This window comes from Ornithorhynchus anatinus, chromosome 18 (assembly GCF_004115215.2).
Source record: "Ornithorhynchus anatinus isolate Pmale09 chromosome 18, mOrnAna1.pri.v4, whole genome shotgun sequence".
NCBI lineage: Eukaryota > Metazoa > Chordata > Mammalia > Monotremata > Ornithorhynchidae > Ornithorhynchus > Ornithorhynchus anatinus.
The window spans coordinates 4205000-4224844 of record NC_041745.1 but is presented as its reverse complement, the minus strand read 5'-3'; the positions used below and the strand labels follow the sequence as shown (position 1 = coordinate 4224844).

The following is a 19845-nucleotide window of genomic DNA, read 5'->3' as shown; positions in this document are numbered from 1 at the left end:
CACTGTGAAAGGGGAAACTGACATAAAAATCTTCACAGCCAGAATAGTCAAAGTGAAAAATTGAATGTACACGTGAACAATCACATATTCAAAAGTGCTGAGGATGGGTATAAATTAGTTCAACTGCTTGAGGGCAGGGATTATGTATGCTCAGTCTGTTGTGTGTTCTCAATCCCTTAGCTGGTGCTCTGGCACAGGATGAAGCCCTCAGTAGATACTATTGGTTGATTGGGGAGTGGAAGTGTCATTGGGTTTTATGGCTGTCTCTGGCTTCTTTTACTCTGTGGAAGCCCCACCCTCCCCTCAATGGCTATTCCACCTTGGCTAAGCTAGTCTGCCCAACATAAAAGAGTGTGGGGAAAATGTGAGCCATTTCTTTGGAACGATCACTTATCTTGCCCATTCTCTTTCTGTTTTCTCTATCCTATTTTTGCCTCCATTCATATCCAGATTTTTGTGTTGGAAGGAATTAATAAATTTGGGACTAGACCAAGCTGGACCAAGTTTCAGACACAGTTACAGATTCTTATTATTTATTTAGAACATATGTTGTTCTGCTTCTTTGACTAATGGGCTAACTGCAGACTGTCACAACTCCAGCCTTAGTCGGTGGTCCCTGACTGTCCTCTTCACCCCCAGGCCGGGCTGCAGTCCATGGCGGGAGGTATGAGTAGACCCTGGGCCTTACCTCTAAGATGCGGTGAGCGGCTCCCATGCTACAAGATTGACGTTTTCTCCCAAGCCCTTGCTAGGTGGTGGGTCCAGGAAAGCTCCCCACCTCATGATTGGATGGAGGGGTGTTGTCAAGTGAAGGTTGGTCTTTGGGCCCAGACCCAAGGTCCCAGGATACAGATGAGGGAATCCCAGATGGCTCCAGCTAGACTCTGGGCCCAAGGCAATGTGCAGAGGGCAGAGCAAGGCCCCTGGATCTCAAACAGCACAAGACTGAGTTCCAGAGACTGCAACTAGAGCTGGATCACAGAGGATGGGAGCGGAGCAAGAGCCTGGGGCCACAATGGGGAGAAAAATCCGGGAAGTCGGGGCCGGAGCTGGCTGAAAGTCTCTTGATTCTATTGTTCTTGCCATCTGGCAGCGGAATCAAAAATGACATTCAGAGAGGGAAGCTCTCTTTCATAGATGGGAAGATTTATCAGGCGTCCTGCTAATTGGCTCTGAACCCTTAGGTCCCACGGGGCACAGACAATTAAGAATAATATAAATAACCAGACTTTAAATTAAGGCATTTGTCAAAACGTCACCCCCATGGCATGGACAGCTCTCCGGAAGGTCAGCAAACCCATGCTTCGCAGTTCCGGTTGGGCACCGGCCCCTAGACATGGAGGACTCTCATAAAGAAAGTTCCTTCTTTCTCAGGAATAGAAGCTGGGAGTCCTTGGACTGTCTTAATAGCCTTGCCCATCCCATGTTTATGACCTCGGTCCTCCACAAGCATGCCAGTGTGTAGTTTTTTGCCAGTGTTTTGCCAGGAACAGCAGGATCCTGAAGGAGAACAGTGCCAATGTTAGGAGTGGGCATATTTTTTTTTTCCCCATTTTTCAGTCTTAGATCCTCTGGTCTCCCAGATACAGTCAACTAGCATGGTGATGTAGCAAGAGCTCTTAGACTGTAAGCTCATTTTTTAAATGGTATTTGTTAAACACTTACTACGCGCCAGACACTGTTCTAAGCACAGGGGTAGATACAAGTTAATCGCATTGGACAAAGGCCGTGTCCCATGTGGAACTCACAGTCTCTATCCCCATTTTACAGATGAGATGATAAACTGAGAGAAGTTAAGTGACTCGCCCAAGGTCACATAGTCAAGTGAGAGATCTGGGATTAGAACCCAGGTCCCTCTGACTCCCAGGCTCATGTTCTATCCACTAGGCCACGCTACTTCATAAGCTCATTGTGGGCAAGGGAATGTGTCTACCAACTCTGTTACAGTGTATTCTCCCAAGTGCTTAGTACAATGTTCTGCTTATAGTAAGCTCTCAATAAATACCATTGATTGATTCTAGTTGAGCTTCACTGGAGGTTTAGGAGTATGTGGGGTGTTAGAGGATCTGAAGGCATTCACTCCAGTCTGCTGGGAGAAGTGGGGGGAAGCTTCATTCATTCACTCATATTTATTGAGCGTTTACTATGTGCAGAGCACTGTACTAAGTGCTTGAAAAGTACAATTCGGCAACAGATAAAGACAATCCCTACCCAATAACAGGCTCACAGTCTAGATGGGAAGTTTGAGGGATCCTGCCAGGGAAAAATTTAAAATCAGAGAAAGGCCTTTTATCTTCCTTAATTACCATTCCCTGCCTCCATCCCGATTGAAAGTCTGGATCCACCAGGCTGTCTAAGCAAGGAAATGTCCAATGACTTGTTGCCTCTCATTTTCAGTTTCCCCTGAAGCAGACTAAAAGCATAGGTGCAGGGATAGGCATTTTCCATCAGGAAGTCTGCCTGCCCCTTTCCCCGTCCTGCCTTTTCTATTCTGTCTCGTCCTCTAGCCTGTCCTACCTGTAGGGTTGGGTTAATTCTGGATCACCCACTGGTGAGGGGGATGGTCCTCGGCAATTCATCCCCATGGACTTACCTGCTCCCAGCTAAGGATCCTGGAGGACATTGGGAGGAGGAAGACTGGGGAGTGAAATGACTGTGGGCAACTGTTCTGAAAGGAAAAGAGGAGAGCGTGGACTCATGGAAGGAGTACTGGGAGTCAGAGGACCTGGATTCTAATCCCAGCCCCACCACTTGTCCCCTGTGTGACCTTGAGCAAATCGCTTCTCTTCTCTGGGCCTCAGTTATCTCATCTGTAAATTGGGGATAGAGACTGTGAGCCCCGTGCAGGACGGGGACTGTGTCCATCCTGATTAGTCTGTATCTATCCCAGAGCTTAGTTCAGTGCCTGGCACATAGTAATCCCTAAAGAAATACCATTAAAAACATCGAGAGGCCAATGATTTAGATGTGGGAAAGAGAGAGGAAAGAGAAGCAGCACTCTGAGGATCTAGTAAGGGTGGAAGAGGAGAGGATTTGGAATCTGAATGGAAGGTTGTAAAATTGAGTCGTATTGATGGGAAAAAAATTGAGATCAATAGCAGCAGGATATTGCTGCTTTTCTTGCTCTTAATGGTACCAAGAACAGACCTCATCTTTACCATCACCATCATCATTGTGGGTTTGTGAATCAGCTGCAGGGAGTGGGCACTGAGCCAAGCAAATTACAGCCAGGCTCTGCTCTCGGAGAGGTGACGACCTTTTTTCAAACTCCTTATTTGAGGTGTCTCACATCTAGGGACAAGAAGCAGGGTCTCGGGCTTTGACGCCGTCAGGATGCTTGGTAATTGATGCTGAATTCCGAGTCTAAGCACAGAAAGGCTGATAATTTTTATGAAATAATACATAACAGGATAATCTGGTCTCATTATATTCCAGGTCAGCACTAAGCTGTTTTTATAAAGCATTTTCAGCTGCTCAGTCTGGGGAAGGTAGATTGCATTGGACTGTTTTGTGCAGCCTGACATGATGGGATGGTAGTATTTGTTGGGGCATCCTTCTTTCTCCTGCGTGGGTTTTACCAAATTTTGGGGAGCACAAGCACCTTTCAGGAATTTATGAGACTCAGAGTTGGCTCTCAGTAGCTAGGATCACCGAAAGACTTCATTCAGTGCCTCATTCTTCTTTAAGGAATGGTATTCCTTTGCCGAGGATCTGTTGCACTTTAACAGCCTTGAGGATGGGAATGTGGAGAAGTAATATCTTATGCAAGAGGGATTCGATCTAATGTGAATTTTCTCTCCCTCTCTCGGTTTCCAGATATAAATCTGCATATCTAATGTTGGATGCATTGACTGTTTACCTCCGGACTGACTGCAGAGGAGAAGGCTCCGCTTTGGAATATGGTGCCCAACTCCTGTATTTCAGCATTCTCTGTGCCGGTGGTCGTTCTCTGCTGCTTGATGGTGACAACGGAATCAGACAGTAAGTAACCGCCCCCCAAGTCCAGGAAATAGTTTTCCCACCAAGTTGAGTAGCTGTACTGGAGGCAGGGAAAGAGGTAGCTCTTAGAGATTAATAATATCTGGTCTCCAGTCCTTTCCATGTGGTTAACAGAATGCGACTGTAGGAAATATAATGACAGCGTGTTGGGTCCATGTAAACTGTGACTGCAGTGTCTGCGAGAAACACGGTGACATAGGTGTCCTGAGAATCCTGAAATAAGAGTGGGAAGTACTGAGCCAAAATCCCCAATAAGTGATGAAAAATGAGATGAGACGATGAGTGAACAGTTGGATTCAGGAGGAATTTCTCTGGGCACTAGAGGTTGTGCAGCTGCAAGAAATTCCCCAAATTACAAGTCTCTCAGTCTGTTTCTTCCCATCCCTTACACACACACTTTCTCTCTCCCTCTCCCCCTCTCCCTCCCACACCCCCAGGTTGCCCTTGGTCATACTCTGTGTCCCGGGTCAGGTCCTTCTTTTCTGAGGCAGGCTCCAGGGCTGGTTTGCACAGGGCCTCTAAGGTTTGCACAAGCACCCTGTCATTCAGCTTCTGTTATCTCAACCCAATGTAAATGAGTCCAAGCTGTTCTCTTGAGTAGGTCTCCAGTAGAGTAAATGATTCTCCCGTTTCTGTTTGCTGGGTAGTCTTTACTATGGCATGGGTATTGATTTTTTTTTTGTAATCTTTAGGAGCAGTCCTACACTTGGACTGTAGGCCCCAGGTTGGGCAGGAACCAGGTGTGACCTGGCAGTATCTTCCTCAGTGCTTAGAACAGTATTTCTTTTTTAACATGGCACTCAAATGCTTTCTTCAGACCAGGCACTGTACTAAGTCCTGGGGTAGATAGAAGATAATCAGGTTGGACACAGTCCCTGTCTCACTTGGGGCTCCCAGTCTTACAGATGAGGGAACTGAGGCACAAAGAAGTGGCAGAGCTGGGGTTAGAAATCAGATCCTCTGACTCCCAGGCCGATGCTCATTCATTCAGTCGTATTTATTGAACACTTACTATGTACAGAGCACTGTACTAAGCGCCTGGAAGAGTACAACAGAATTAGCAAGCACATTCTGAGCACAACTTTTCCTCACTTATTATTCCCATGGCTCCAAGCACTGTTTCCCCCTGTTCTCAAGGCTGGACACTCTCTTTCAAGTCAGGTGTTAATAGGATTGTGCTGCGTTTTGGGGGTGCTGACAACAGAGGAGAAAACGTTTGCCACCCAAGTCTCTATTGTCCTCTGAAAATACCGGGCAACCATCCTCTTACAACGTGGCTCAGTGGAAAGAGCACGGGCTTTGGAGTCAGAGGTCATGAGTTCTAATCCCGAATCCACCACTTATCAGCTATGTGACTTTGGGCAAGTCACTTAACTTCTCTGGCCTCAGTTATCTCATCTGTAAATTGGGGATTAAGGCTGTGAGCCCCATGTGGGACAAACTGATTACCTTGTACCTCCCCAGTGCTTAGAACAGCGCTTGGCACATAGTAAGTGCTTAACAAATGCCATCATAATTATTATTATTGCCACGCCTGTTTTCCAGAGCCTGAGCAGCCTAAGGGAACCACAAAACCTAAATTTTGGGGGAAGTGGGATTAGTTAAGAAGGACCCCTTTACCCACATGCATCTGAAGCCCAGGATTCACTCTTGCTGTTGCTTTCAGGGCATTGGGAGATTGGCTAGAGAAGCAGGAATCATTTCCCCTCATGAGCTACCCAGGCTGATCTTGTCAGATGAATTAAATGGAACGAGGGTGTGGGGCAATTGGTCGACTGCTGGCCAGTGCCCTTGGTGTGGGAGCCTCTGGTGGGGCAAATCTTCTTTGGGCCCCACTTTCCCATGCCTGGCTAATCCTACTTTGTGGTTGTAATAATGCTTCTTGCTGATGATGGGAATAAACTGCAGCCCATAAAAGTTTTACTCGGAGCAGCAGTGAATAATGAGATTTTAGGGGAATAAGGGGAAAAAAATGGTGGTTGATGGGGCCGAGTGAAGATGACTGTAGTTGACACCTCAGCAGAGCACAATTTTCACTGAGAAGTGGGTTGAAGCTGCAGGGGGATGGATTTAGATGAGACATTTTCAGAAACTTTATTTCTGTAATCATTGTGACACTGGAATGGATGATGGAGAGAAATTAAGAAATATCTTTCCCTGTGGAACTTAAAAATAGTAATGCAAATAATTATTCATATTGATTCTCTCCCCCTCTAGACTGTAAACTTATTACGGTTACGGAACGTGTCGGCTAATTCTGTTGTACTCTCCCAAGTGCTTAGTACAGTGCTCTGCACACAGTGTGTTCAGTAAATGTGTTTAATTGATTCTTATCTATTTGGAAGGGCTTAGCTTTAGTCCCGTTGGAGGACAAAGATTAACTTCTTGAGGTCCCTTCTACTTTGCTGTGAAGTTTTTGATGTTACCACTTTATATTGTCTGTTGATATTAGTTATCCTGCGATTGGCTCACTCACAGAGGAAGGAACTTTCTCCTCTCTCCCCTTCCCAAGATGGAATCTGAATTCTGTCTTTTTAATTGCTGTAGTATGGTGGTGGTGGTGAGAGGAATAATCGCATTTGTATGTGTATTCTTGGTGTAGTGCACTGTGTACTCAGTACTTGAGAAGAACCGAAAATGAAATGATGGGTTCCTTGCCCAGAAGGAACTACACTCTAATGGAGGAGAAAAACATAAAAGTATTTGCAACTGGAATGGTCAAAAACAAGTCAAGATGACAAATATTCATGAGGGCTAAGGAGCATAAAGTTTGCAGGGTGGGGTGTTCTTACTCTAAATTTGGGTTTAACCAGATACCAAGGCAGCAAATCTATAGAGGTGACTTGGTTTGCTTCAAAGCTTTTGTTTTTTTCCACTGCTTCCATTAGTCAGGCAGCTCGTCATCAGCCTCAAGGGTTTTTAGAGGTCTAAGGTGACCAGTGTTGAAGTCAATGTGCATTTTGTCTTCCTCTCCCTTTTCCTGCAGGTCCTGCTGGCCAGCCAGGTGGTAATTAATAGGGTCCCCAAATGTGGCGGATTTTTTCATGACCTTTGTGGTGGTGGTTATAAGGTTTCAATTTGAGCTTAAAGCTTCCCAGGAGACAGAGCTAAGGTAAAATTTCCCCCCTGAGAGAGCCTCAGGAAGAGGAGTGGGGTGCTCAGAGACACAAGAGACACAGACATGGGTCAGGAAAGTGGGCACAAAGACTGTGCCCAGGACTGGATGGGAGAAGTGTCATCATTCATTCAGTCGTATTTACTGAGTGCTCACTGTGTGCAGAACACTGTACTAAGTGCTTGGAAGAACATAGTATAACAATGAATGGACACATTCCCTGCCCACAACGAGCTTATAATGTAGAGGACACACAGGACCAGGAAGGAGACACAGAAAGCAGTGGGGCTGTAGTTCGGCCAGTCACCTTGTTGTAACTCAAGCTACCATCCACCTCCCTTCACCATGACAGGGGAAAGGAGAGCCACCCCCAAAAGCTGTGGAGACCGTGGCCCCTTTCCTTTCCCCTTATGCCTGGATTTGGTGGCTTAATAATGATTTTGGCCTGCGTTAGGTTCAGGTGTCCAGAAATGGGGGTCCGGTCCTTGAAGGCAGGAATTAGGATGCTCTTTAGAAGTCAGGAGAATTTATAACTGAGTCACTAGTGTGGAATTGCATTTATAGGCATGTGGCAAATACGGCAAAGAAAAGTATTCTTCCTTAGTGGAAAAGTAATAGAAGGATCTGCTGTTTGGGTTCTAATCCCAACTCCACCACCTGTCTGCTGTGTGAACGTGGGCAAGTCACTTCACTTCTCTGGGCCTCAGTTACCTTATCTGTAAAATGGGGATCAAGATTATGAGCCCCATGTGGGATAGGGACTGTGTCCAATTTGATTTATTTGTCTCCACCCCACTGCCTAGTACAGTGCCCAGCACATAAGTGCTTAAAAATATATAATTATTATTATTGTTACCTTGCAACAGAGGGATCCATAGTTAAGGTTTGACTTTTTCCTGGAAGGTAAACCATAAGAATGAGCTCTGTTTTGAAGGGTGTGATTAACAGATGAGTTATTTGGTGTTCGTGATGGAGTGGTCGATGTTGGAAAGTCTTTTATTTTGCTGGCTGCACTCTCCTCTCTCTTTGGTTTTTAAATTTTGATGCACATTCTCTTTCTAACTCAAGGCTTTGTGAAGAAGTGTAAGTAATCCTTGGGTCCTTGAACTGGTAGTGATAGAGGTGTTACTCACTTTGAGATACTATAGTGACTCAGGGCCAGTGTTTCTTTGTGGCCCCAGTCATCTCTGAGTTGTGAGTCTGTTGTCCTGTGCTTGAAAATCGAAATCATGGGCTGCTGCCTGTTAGTGAGAAAGCAGTCCCCTGAATCCTCATGCCCCCCTTTCTAGATCTTTGAGGGAAGAGTGGAACCACTACAGAGGATGAAAATTCTCTTGGTGTCTAGCATTAGCACTGAGGAGAGGAGTGTTTACTTTTTGGGTGGGTTCTTCCAGACAAATTTTGATGTGCCGGGAAGGAAGAAAATACTGTGTGTTTTTTTTAAATGGTATTTAAGCACTTACTATATGCCAGGTATTGTACTAAGCATTGGGCTAGATACAGGTTAATCAGGTTGGACATAGTGCATGTCTCACATGAGGCTAACAGTCTTAATCCCCATTTTATAGATGAAGCAACTGAAGCCCAGAAAAGTGACTTACCCTAGGTCACACAGTAGGCAAGTAGTGGATCTGGGATTAGAACCCAGGTCTTTCTGACCCTCAGGCCTATGCTTTATACACTAGGCACGCTGCTTTTCTGGTGTTTGATCCTCTTTCCTGAGTGTTCAGGCTGTTCCACACTCTGATCATCTTTGTGGCTACAAGAATTGATCTCCAGGGGATTTTGATTCAACAGCAGTTTACTTCCCTCCGAACCTGGCATTGGGTCTTGCTTCCTGAGTGTGGGGATTCCTGGCTACATCAGGAAGGACAGCTTCCCATTAGAGAACTTGGAAAGAAATGTCCTTGTACCTTTCCCTAGCATTTGCATATAATGTAGGTGCTTAAGAAGAGAAGGAGTGTGGCTTAGGTGAAACAGCAGGGGCCAGGGAGTCAGAAGACTAAGGTTCTAATCTTGGCTCTGCCCCTTGCCTGCTGGGTGACCTTGGGCAAATCAAGTTCCTTCTCTGTGCCTCTGTAAAATGGGGATTCAGTACCTCATCTCCCTTCTCCTTAGATTGTGAGCTCTGTGTTAGGCAGAGACTGCGTTCAACCTGATTATCATTTGTCTTCCCTAGGACTTAGTACAGTGCTTGGTTCATAGTAAGCACCTAGCAAATAGCAAAATAATTACCATCATTGTAATGCATCCCGAGGAGGCTTTTGCTTACTTCTCGAAGCTGGCCTTGCCAAGATCAGTCAAGGCTGCACTTAAAACATGGAAAGGATTTCAGAAAAAATTTCCGCTCCTTAAGCTGCTGGAGTTTATCACCACCTTCATTTCCTCCTCCACCACCACCATCATAAAACCTTGGTTATTGAATTGTAAAGTAAGGAGAAGATCTGGCTCTGTCCTATCTCTGTGTCGGAGAAACAAAGAAAAGACTAGATAGAACACAATTTAATTCATAAGTTGAAGGCCAAGGCAGGCAATTTGTGCTGAAGGTAGAGATTGCCCCAAATGAGTCAGATTGCTTTTTCAGGTCCAAGACCCCAATCATCAGACTCTGACGCTGTTTGTGGAGGAGGGAGAGAGGAAGCAGAGTTAGGCTGAGATTCCTAAGGGCCAGCTCTATCCCATTGTTTTGTATTTTTTCTGAGAGTCACTGACTTAATGTGCGTTTTCCTCAAAGGGATCAGAAAATTCCCAGGGCAGTGGAAGCCTGGAGCTGTGTTGTCCCTGCAGTGGTTGGTAGAGAGATAGTTGTGATATTTGTTGAGCACTTACTCTGTGCCAAGCACTGTACTAAACCCTGAGGTACAACAAATAGGTTGGGCACTGTCCCTGACTTCCCTGGGGTTCACAGTTTAAGTAAGAGGAGGAAGAACAGATGTTTAGTCATTTTACAGATGAGGAAACCAAGGCCAGAAAAGTTAATTGAATTGCCCGTGGTAGGCAAGTGGCAGATCCGGGTTTAGAACCCAGGTTCTCTGATTCCCAGACCTGTACACTTTCCACTAAGCCTCACCGTTCCAAAGTAATCCTAGAAGAGTAGGGAGAGCTCTGCACACAGTAAGTGCTCAATAAATACGATTGAATGAATGGATGACAGCTTTTGACTTGCATCATCATTACCTCCTTCTTAATTCTGTTGACCTGGATCTGATATGCTCTCTGGTTATCAGGAGACTCTTCCAGGGAAGTATGGTATTTTATTATAGTTCCTCACCCCTGTAACTCTTGCCTCTCCAGGCCCAACATGCCCTCTTGGCCAAATTCCTGATTAGCCTCATTGTTGTGTTCTCTACCCCCTGGTTACTCCAGATTTGACTGCCTGATAAATGGTGGTTTCCTTCTGCAGAGTTAGATGAGGTCCTTGGTCCTAGGTTTGCAGTCCTCTCCTTTCAGGTCTGTCTCTGCAGTAGTGTGTGGATATTTTCTGTGTGCGCACGTGTGCGTGCACGCATGCTTGTATGCATACTAACTATAAAAAAGTTAGTATGTTTTTGTGAAGTAGGAAAATGCTTATCGAACCTCATTCTCCCCTGCAGATGGTCCTGAAGAAATGATTAAATCTTGTTCGTGACCTGACTTTTTCTGTCAGGGTGACCGTAATTCCATTAGAGCTTCTTAGAGCTGATTCAGGATGATTGTTTTACACGTTCTCTACATGTTTCCTTGCTCTTTTTCCCCCCTTTTTATGCTCCATTTCTGCTTCTCCTTGTCAGCTCCTGAATGTACTGGGAAAAATGGCTTTGCAGATTATGTTGAAAGTTCAATTTGATTGTCACAGAAAAGATGGTTTTTCCAGAGCCCTGGAATCCACTGCTTTCTTTAATTAAAAACAAACAAAAAAACCAACACCAGTTTGGGGTTGAAAGGCAGACCACTTTTTAAATATTGAGCTTTATTTGGAGGATCTTGACGAGGCTTCTCTATTAGCTTCCTGTTGTTCACCGACTCAGTTATGAACCTTTAATGCAGACCCATTGGATAGCAAGGATCATACTGAGTAGCAAGTGTTTGGCAGAGGTAATTTGCTAAATCACCTTGTCGTCTCTTTCTTGCTTCCCACTCCCTAACTGATCCCCTTCAATACTCATCCTAAATTCTCTCGGGAAGCTCATCCACTCCACTGGTTTCATTTGACTCTAACCCTGACCTCTCTCCCTCACTGCAGTCTCGCTTCTGCTTCCAGGGTAATCCCTCCATGGATGTCCTGCCTACCCCTCAAGACACCCAAAACCCGACTCCTCATCTACCCTAAATAACTTCCATCGACCTTTTCCATCACTGTTGATAACCCCAGCATCCTCCCCGTCTCGCAAGCCTGTAACCGTGGCATCCGTGACAGATAGTGATGGAAAGGAAGATTAGCTAGTTACTGGGGAGGTTTTCTTGTTCCTGTATATGTATCTTTAACTTCTATTGCTTCCTCCTTGCTGTAATTTCTTTTAGTGTGAGTCTCCCCCACTGGATTAAAGCTCCTTGAGGGCAGAGATCAAATCTGTTAATTCTCTTGCATTAATCAGCGATATTTATTGAGCAATTATTGTGTGCAAAACCCTATACTGTTTGGAAGAATACAAATTGGTAGACACATTCTCTACCCACAGTGAGCTTACAATCTAGAGGGAGCCTACGATCCACTCTCCTACTTACCTAAGCACTTAGTACAGTTCTCTGTGCAGAGTAAGCACTCAATAAATACTATTTAGTCTCCCCAGAATCATTCTAAAAGTTCAGAACTGCTCCTTTATTAAAGCAGAAGAAATGACAACTAAAGTAATAAGAACAATATTATTAAGAACAGAATCAGGGATCTAAATTGCAGCTAAAGGAAATCACTTAGATCAGCTTTGTAAATGAGTTTAAATAATTTATCAGTTTACCTACTACTTTCACCAGCAGGACCTCTCCTGTAGAGATGAACTTGAGGTAAAACGAGTAAGATAAGCATCCTTTCCATTTCCTGTGCTGGCTCCAATTTGTACTCACCTTGGGGTGAATAGATTAGAAATCTTCCAGTGTGCCTGGAGTAAAGAACTTTCCAACAGGGAGGGAGGAATGTTTGTTATAGGAACTAAGAGAAATTGTGGAACCTTTTATTCTGGAGAGCTTTAAAAATTGGAAAAGTCTCACCTTCGAAGGATTTGGAGCAGCAAACACAGAGGATAGGGTGGCACCCACACACAAAACCAAATCCCACATCCCTGGTGTGAAGGAATTGGGTATTTCCCCGCTGAGAAAGTCGAAAAAAATTCAATGCAAGAACACATTTTTTTTTCTTGTGATGAGGGTGAGCTCATGTGCATACATTTTGAGGAATGCATCTTGGCAAAGAGAGATGGGCAGGAACTGGGTTATACTATCTAGGGTTCTGCACATTTTAGGGGCCCAATAGGTATTATTGAAGGCATCTGCTAAGAAGGAAATCCATCGTCCAGTCCTCCCATCTCTTTCTCTTTCCTTACTCTTAATTCCTCTCACAAATATGCCTAATCAATCAGTGGCCTTTATTGAGCCCTTATTATAATAATATTGGTATTTGTTAAGCGCTTACTATGTGCAGAGCACTGTTCTAAGCGCTGGGGGAGATACAGGGTAATCAGGTCATCCTACGTAAGGCTCACAGTTAATCCCCATTTTACACATGTGGTAACTGAGGCACAGAGAAGTTAAGTGACTTGCCCACAGTCACACAACTGACAAGTGGCAGAGCCGGGAGTCGAACCCATAACCTCCGACTCTGAAGCCCAGGCTCTTTCCACTGAGCCACGCTGTTATGTGCAGAACACTGTACTAAGCGCTTCGGAGAGTACAGTACAACAGAATTAGCACACATTCCCTGCTTATAACGAGGCCTCAGTCTAGAGGGAAGCTCACAGTCAAGCAGGAGACCTAAGCTGGATGCACCATTGTTTAGAAAAGCTTTAGAGTAAGCCAGTGTCTTTCCTCGTCCTAGTTTCCCCGTCTTGCCCTCGTCCAAAGTGTGGAAATTCCCTGTGTGTCCCTTAGAGGCCTTGGGAGTGGAAGATTTAGTGAAGAGTTCCCATTCCATGCTCTGAGTTCCTCAGATGCCAGTACAAGGCGGTGGAATGGTGATTTGTATTTCCAGAGGGGAAAATGGAATGAAGAGAAGCTGCTGCCAGACCCAGCCCACAATTAGGCCAACAGGAATGAGGCCCACTTAAGACTTCTTCTGTAAGCTGTTATTTGGGCATTGGGAAGAATCCCATGGAGTCTTGATTGTACCCCATGCAGCACAATAACAGCAAAAACTTTTGGGGTTTAAGAGCACCAAAATTTGTAAAGAAAATTTGCCCCTCAAAATGCCAACCATCAAATTTCTTTTGAAAATAACCATACCCCTGTGGATTAAGAGAATCCATGTAGTTTGTAGTTTCTAAAGGCAAATGTATAAGAACCAGGTCAGAGACTGCCCCTCTGGTTATTCTCTCAGACTGGTTTTGCCCACTTTGAATTGCTGACGGTGCAGTCAGGCCCGTTTTGAATCCTCCGCTGTGTTCCCAACTGTGTGGATGGTCCTTGCTAAGGAACTTTGCCATTCGAATGCCACCAACAATTCCCGTCGGCATTCCACCCTCTGCTTCAGTGGAGTAGCCTCTTGGAGGGTCCATTCCTCCATTGGCTACTTGTGGAGCTGCCCAGGTCATTAACACCTTGGTTGGCCTTAGCCACTGTTGCTGAAAATGCCCATTTCTTGGCCTTCGTTGCTAACTGCTGGTTCTGCCTCTTGCTTCTGAGTTATTGCTTGGGTGGGGAGCCCCAGGGAAGTGAGCCATGCTGGGCATATGGAGGACGGGCCAAAATGTGTAGATTTGAGGAAGAAAGGTAGAGTTCAGGTCTGTTGAGCTAATTGTTTCCCTGCTGATTGATTAATTAAAACACTTTGATCGTCCTAGTGAGCAGCTTTGTCAGGCTATCCCCTTTCTTTAATGGAATTTCCTCCTCTTTTCATCTCTGTGGTAATGGAGGGTGAGGGTTAGGGTAGGATGTCCCTCCAGTCTCTTGTATAACCAGAGGTCAGAGAAGGGGGTGCCCCCAGAGCAGGGAGGGGGATCAGTTTGCTGACTCTGCCTCCAAGGCTCATGAGGCTGATGTCATAGGAAGAAGGCCTCGTGGCAGACGAGTCTGAGGGTGGGGAGATGAGCGGCTTTGAAAGATAGGGCAGCAAGGCTCACTGCCCCTTTCGCCTTGGTTCTTCTCGCCTGTCTCTATCTCATGTCTTTTTTCTTTTTAAAAAAATATTGTTGACCCCGCCTCATCCTTTCCAAACGAGGGCTGTAGGTGGATTTTTTGGTCACGTGAACTGGGAAAGATCACTGAGCAGGCTCTCCAAGTGCTCCCTCTTGGTTCCTTCTGGCTTTTAAGAATAACTGGGCCCTTGGTGGCCCTTGCATATGGCAGATTCGTGAAAGGCACCTTAGTAATGTTAGTGGTTTGCAGAGCAAAACACCTTTCCTTGCATCTTGCTTACCTCCAAGCATCGTCGCAATTACATACCTGCCTCCCGAAGCCGTTTTCGCAGATGCCTTCTTCGTTTTGGCCTGGGAATTGTGATTTTGTGGGGAAAAGTAGGCAGAGCATGGACTGTGTGAAATTGCCATTTAACTCTCCCTGCTGCTGAAAATGGGCCCAGTTTTTTGCCTGAAGGTTATTTTTGATCAGACTATGACCATTCTTGCTGACATGGGAGAGCGGGTCTGATCTGTTTAGCTAGGATGATTATCCTATTACCCCTTCAGGTAGACTTCCATCATTTCATTTACTCCATGTCTCCAGAGTATGTGAGTGTGCGAGAGATTTGTGCTTCCTTCAATGTTAGCTGCTACCGAAACAGATCAGGGGATGTACTCATTCAAATTTTATCACCCACAAAGCTTGTTGCTTTTAAGGACATTTCCTCCTTCCCAGCACCCTGTGCAGTCCAGCGAGTTTGTCGGCCAAATAAGATAGTAACTGTGGGTGGCCCACTGCCGCAATCCAACCAATTTATTGAGTGCCTACTGTAGCTAGAGGCTTGGGGAATAAACAAAAGATGTTAAAGTCATCCTGTCCCTGCCTTGAAACCCTTCCATCTAATGGGAGAAACAATAGACCTAAATTGATTAATTTCCCGTAACTGAAGAAAATGGACAATCAATCATTGGTGTGTATGATCATTTGCTCTGAGCAGGAGCACCAAGCAGAGTGCTTAAGAGAGAACTGTAGATAAGTAAGACACCGTTTCTGCTTTCAAGGAACTTATAGTCTAGCGGGAGAGAGCCGAGGGCCAAGTGACTAAACACATGAGTACCGAGGTACCAAATGGAGTCGCGTGCCTGGAAGTAAGGGCCTGACCAGGGAATGCTTCCTGGAAAAAGCAGCCTTTTAGTAGAGCTCTGAAGGAGAGGACGGTTGAGGGATGCTGGAGAGGGGAGGGTGCTACCGGCAAGGGCAGGGTGAAAAGTTGACTCCTAAATTGGACAGCAAAAGAGCTTGTTAAGTCCCAGGAGACCAAATTCATGGTTGTACCACGGTCTGTCTACACCCACCCTATTTGTAGCATTTCTTCATAGTATAAGATAGTGATCTTGTCCATGAGATTCCATCTTTGAGAATGTTATTCAGAGGCGCTTAGTACAATGCTTTGCACACAGTAAGTGCTCAATAAATACAACTGAGTGAATGAGAGGCAATCTGTTTCAAACGTGCCACCTGCCCATTTGAGATACCTCTGTTTGTGCACCAGGGAATGCAACTGAAAAGCCTGGCTATCTGTCCATTTAGGTCGGTCTGTGTTAGGTGGGATTCTAGTTTTTCAATTGGATAAGGGTAGAGATATAGATAGCGTCACCAGCCTCTGCTGTAATCAGTTGAATTTTCTAGGGTACTGGGTCATTATGCTCGACCTTATTTCCCTTATCTGCCCTCCACTCTCTATCAACTATGCATTTGACTCTGTATCCTCTAAGCACTTTTGATATTCACCCCAGCCCCACAATACTTGTGTCAGTTAATCCCCTCAGAGAGTACAAATACAAGACTTGAAAGACAAGTTCCAGGCCCACAGGAGCTTACAGTCTAGAGGGGGAGAAAGACTTTAATATAAAGAAATAAATTATGGAGATGTACATGAGTGCTGCAGGGCTGACGGTGGGGTGAATACTAAATTCCCAAAGGGTACAGATCCAAGTGGATAGATGACACAAAAGGGAGAGGGAGTAGGGGAAAGAGGCTTAATCCAAGCCTCCTTGGAGGGTATGAAGTTGTGAAGGGAGACTGGTGGCTGGTGTACACAGAGAGGGAGGAAGTTCCAGGTCAGAGGGATGACTGGGAAAAGGGACAGCAGTGAGATAGATGAGTTGTATATCTTCCTATACCCTTCTAATTCGTTACAGTGCTTCTCTTCCCCAGTAGACTTGTAAGCTCCTTTATGGCAGGGATTGTGCCTACCAAGTGTTTTTATTTTACTCTCCCAAGCGCTTAGTATCGTGCTCTGCACACAGTAAGTTCTCCTTCAAGAAATACCACTGAGTGATTAACTGAGCGATAAAACCAGTGGAGATGGAGTGCCTGAGCAGAACGACTCTGCTTTGGTGGCCTATGACACTTAGTGCTGTGATTCACTTGAGTATCATAGGAACCGGTGCTAGACCTAGGGTTGATCACTCAATAATAATAATAACAATAATAATAATTTTGGTATTTAAATGCTTGTGTGCCAGGCACTATAGTAAGTGCTGGGGTGGATACAAACAAATCAAGTTGGACTTCGTCCCTGCCCGTGAGGTTCCCAGTCTCAATCCCCATTTTACAGATGAGGCAACTGAGGCCCAGAGAAGTGAAGTGACTTGCCCAAGGTCGTAGAGCAGACAAGTGGCAGAGGCAGGATTAGAATCCATATCCTTCTGACTCCCAAGCCTGTGCTCCATTCACTGTACCATGCTGCTTCCTTTTGGAGGCCTGGTGTGGAAAGGAAATGCAAGTGCTTTTGTTTGGCTCCAGTTATTCATTCATTCATTCACGTGTATTTATTGAGCACTTACTGTGTGCAAAGCACTGATCTAAGTGCTTGGGAGAGTACAGTATAACAGACTCATTCCTTGCCCACAATGAGCTCATAGTCTAGAGGGGGAGACGGATATCAGTATAAATAAATGAATAAATTAAAGATATATACATATGTGCTCTGGGGATGGGAGGGCGGATAAACAAAGGGAGCAAGTCAGGGTGATGCAGAAGGGAGTGGGAGAAAAGGAGATGAGGGCTTAGGGAAGGCTTCTTGGAGGAGATTTGTCTTCAATAAGGTTTTGAAGTGGGGGAAAGCAATTATCTGTCTGATATGAGGAGGGAGGGCATTCCAGGCCAGGGGTAGCATGTGGATGAGAGGTCGTTGACGAGATGCACCATATCGAGATAAAAAGAGAAGGTTAGAATTAGATTAGTGGGGCTCTGTTTCAATTAGGTTGTTAGGCTCTCTATTAATATATGTTTTATATATATATGTATATATATGAGTGTGTATGTAGAATCTGTTCATAATAGCCTAGATCATTCTAGCACATAACAATGAGAGTGCAGTTTTTATGACCATTACTGGAAATGATGGAATTTTTCTTTTTAAAACAAGGGGCTTTGATGGTATGGCCCCAGATGGGGATTCTGATATATCCTAAGGCCATCCTCTTACATTAGTTTTGGATCCCATCTTCCTTTCTTGTTCTTTTCTCTAGTTATTTACCTGGTAACCTCCATAATCATTTCATGGTAAGAATTTCCTTCAGGCTAAGACTTGTAAGAAAAGAACTCTGCTGGGGTAAAATGATTATGCAGTTCAGTAACTCTCCCCTGCCTCTCTTCTCATGCTCCCTTCGTTGAACCTTTAGTACTATGCTTTAGGTTTCGTAGTCCTTAGCAAAATCAACTCTTTTTCCTATTTAGGAGAGGATTATTACTTTCCAGGGTTATGTCATGATAATAAAACTTTACATAGTTAGTGTTCAATCTTGTGATGCGACCTGCATGCAGGCAGGTTTGAGCATAGTCAGACGTGCCTGGGTTTTGTTCAGTTTGTAATCAGTGGCATTTACTGAGCCCTTCCTGAATGTAAAACACTATTCTAAGTGCCTGGCAGAGTATACGAAGAGCAAAACACATGTTTCTTACCCTCAAGGGGCTTATGTAAGCTAATTTCTCTGGAAACCACCTGCATCTATGAGCTCCTGGTCTTCAGTTTGTAATGTATTTTAATATGTCTCCCACAACTAGACTATAAGCTACTTTAGGGAGGCATAGTATCTTATCAACCTTATTGTATTGCCTACTTACCAAATGCTTAGTTCAGTGCTCTGCACAGAGTAAGTGTTCAATAAAGACGATTGATTGTTGGATTCAGTCCTGAAGGACAGTCCATTGAACCAGCTTCACAAATGTGCTTCTGCCTTCGTAGTTGTACTATCACTTTCCCTTCTGCCTCTCTCAGCTGACCACTGTGAGGAAGGGTGGAGGAAGAAAAATGTGGTGATTTTGTCAAGCCAGATGAAGTTGCGTATCCATAGATTGTGGGTCGTCCTAGTGTAATACCTGGTTGGAGGACACTAGGGAGAGCCCCACCCTGTACTGAAGAATTGGAGTCCACAGCATTCGGTAGAGTGTCATCACTCTGCCAAAAGGTGATTAGGGACCGGTTCTCCAGGTAAGTCAAGAGGGGGATGGGTTCCAGTTCGAGGACTGGGGTGAGCACCATGACAGGGCAGGTGGAGATAGGCTCCCTGTCCCTGACAGCCACCCCACCCTCTCTGGTTGGATCGGAGAGTGATACGGGGTACCGCTCAGGGTTTGGAGTTGGAGATCAGCCTGATGGAGAACCCATGAGAGGCTTCATTTCAGTAGGAGGAATCTATAAACCTCCCCCAGCTCTGTATCTGAGCTTGTAGCTTCTGTTTGTTTTCAACCCTTTTGAGGAAGACTTGCCCCAATTTGGGGAGGGGCTAGAAAAGATGTCCTCATTTACCACTTGGAATGGAGTGCAAGTCACATCTCGGTCTTTTTAGCCTTAACCAGTGATGTCATTTTTTAATGTATATTCACACATACACTCACTGTTCGTGTGTGTGTATGTGTGTTTGTGTCTGTCCCAAATTGTACTGCATTTCAGCTCCGTTGAGACATAGGTAGTTTTGAATTCCGTTCCTCTGTCTCTTTCCCACTCCCTTTGCACTGTCATATTAATTCCCCTTAAGATAGTCTTGGCAGGTGGCATGGAAAATTTAATCACCTGGATGAAAATGGCTGTCCAGCTTCATAGGGTCTGTGATTTCTGATTGGTACCAAATGGTTCCTCTTGTAGCGTACCATTGGGTGACACTTGTCTCCAGGAGGAGGTGACCTGTCCATTCAGGCCACGATCATAGGCAGTTGACAGGCAGAAGAATTTGGAGGGCCACACTAGACTGGCATCCAGGAGCGCCTGACTTCTTTGCCGAGTGACCTTTTTTAAATGGACACCTCGGTTCAGGAGAGGCCCAGCCCATAACTGGTTTCTGAGTCCCAGAAGTCACCTGTTAGGACTTGCCACCTGCACACCCAAAAGCCACGTCTTGATCGGGTTAGACTGATGGAGATTGCCTAGGAGTGGTTAACCTTTCCAAGTCAAGAGCCTGGGAACAAAGCTGGTATATCTT

The 19845-nt window shown here is 45.1% G+C and overlaps 1 protein-coding gene across 1 annotated transcript in view; it reads left to right on the top strand.

Moving 5' to 3' along the window:
• Positions 1-19845, top strand: part of PTPRF (protein tyrosine phosphatase receptor type F) — a 379820-nt gene that overhangs the window by 73285 nt on the left and 286690 nt on the right. Inside the window, exon 3 of the mRNA XM_029046831.2 lies at positions 3817-3981. Coding sequence (XP_028902664.1) covers positions 3900-3981 — 82 coding nt within the window. The 5' untranslated portion in view covers positions 3817-3899. The remainder of the gene's footprint in view (positions 1-3816; positions 3982-19845) is intronic.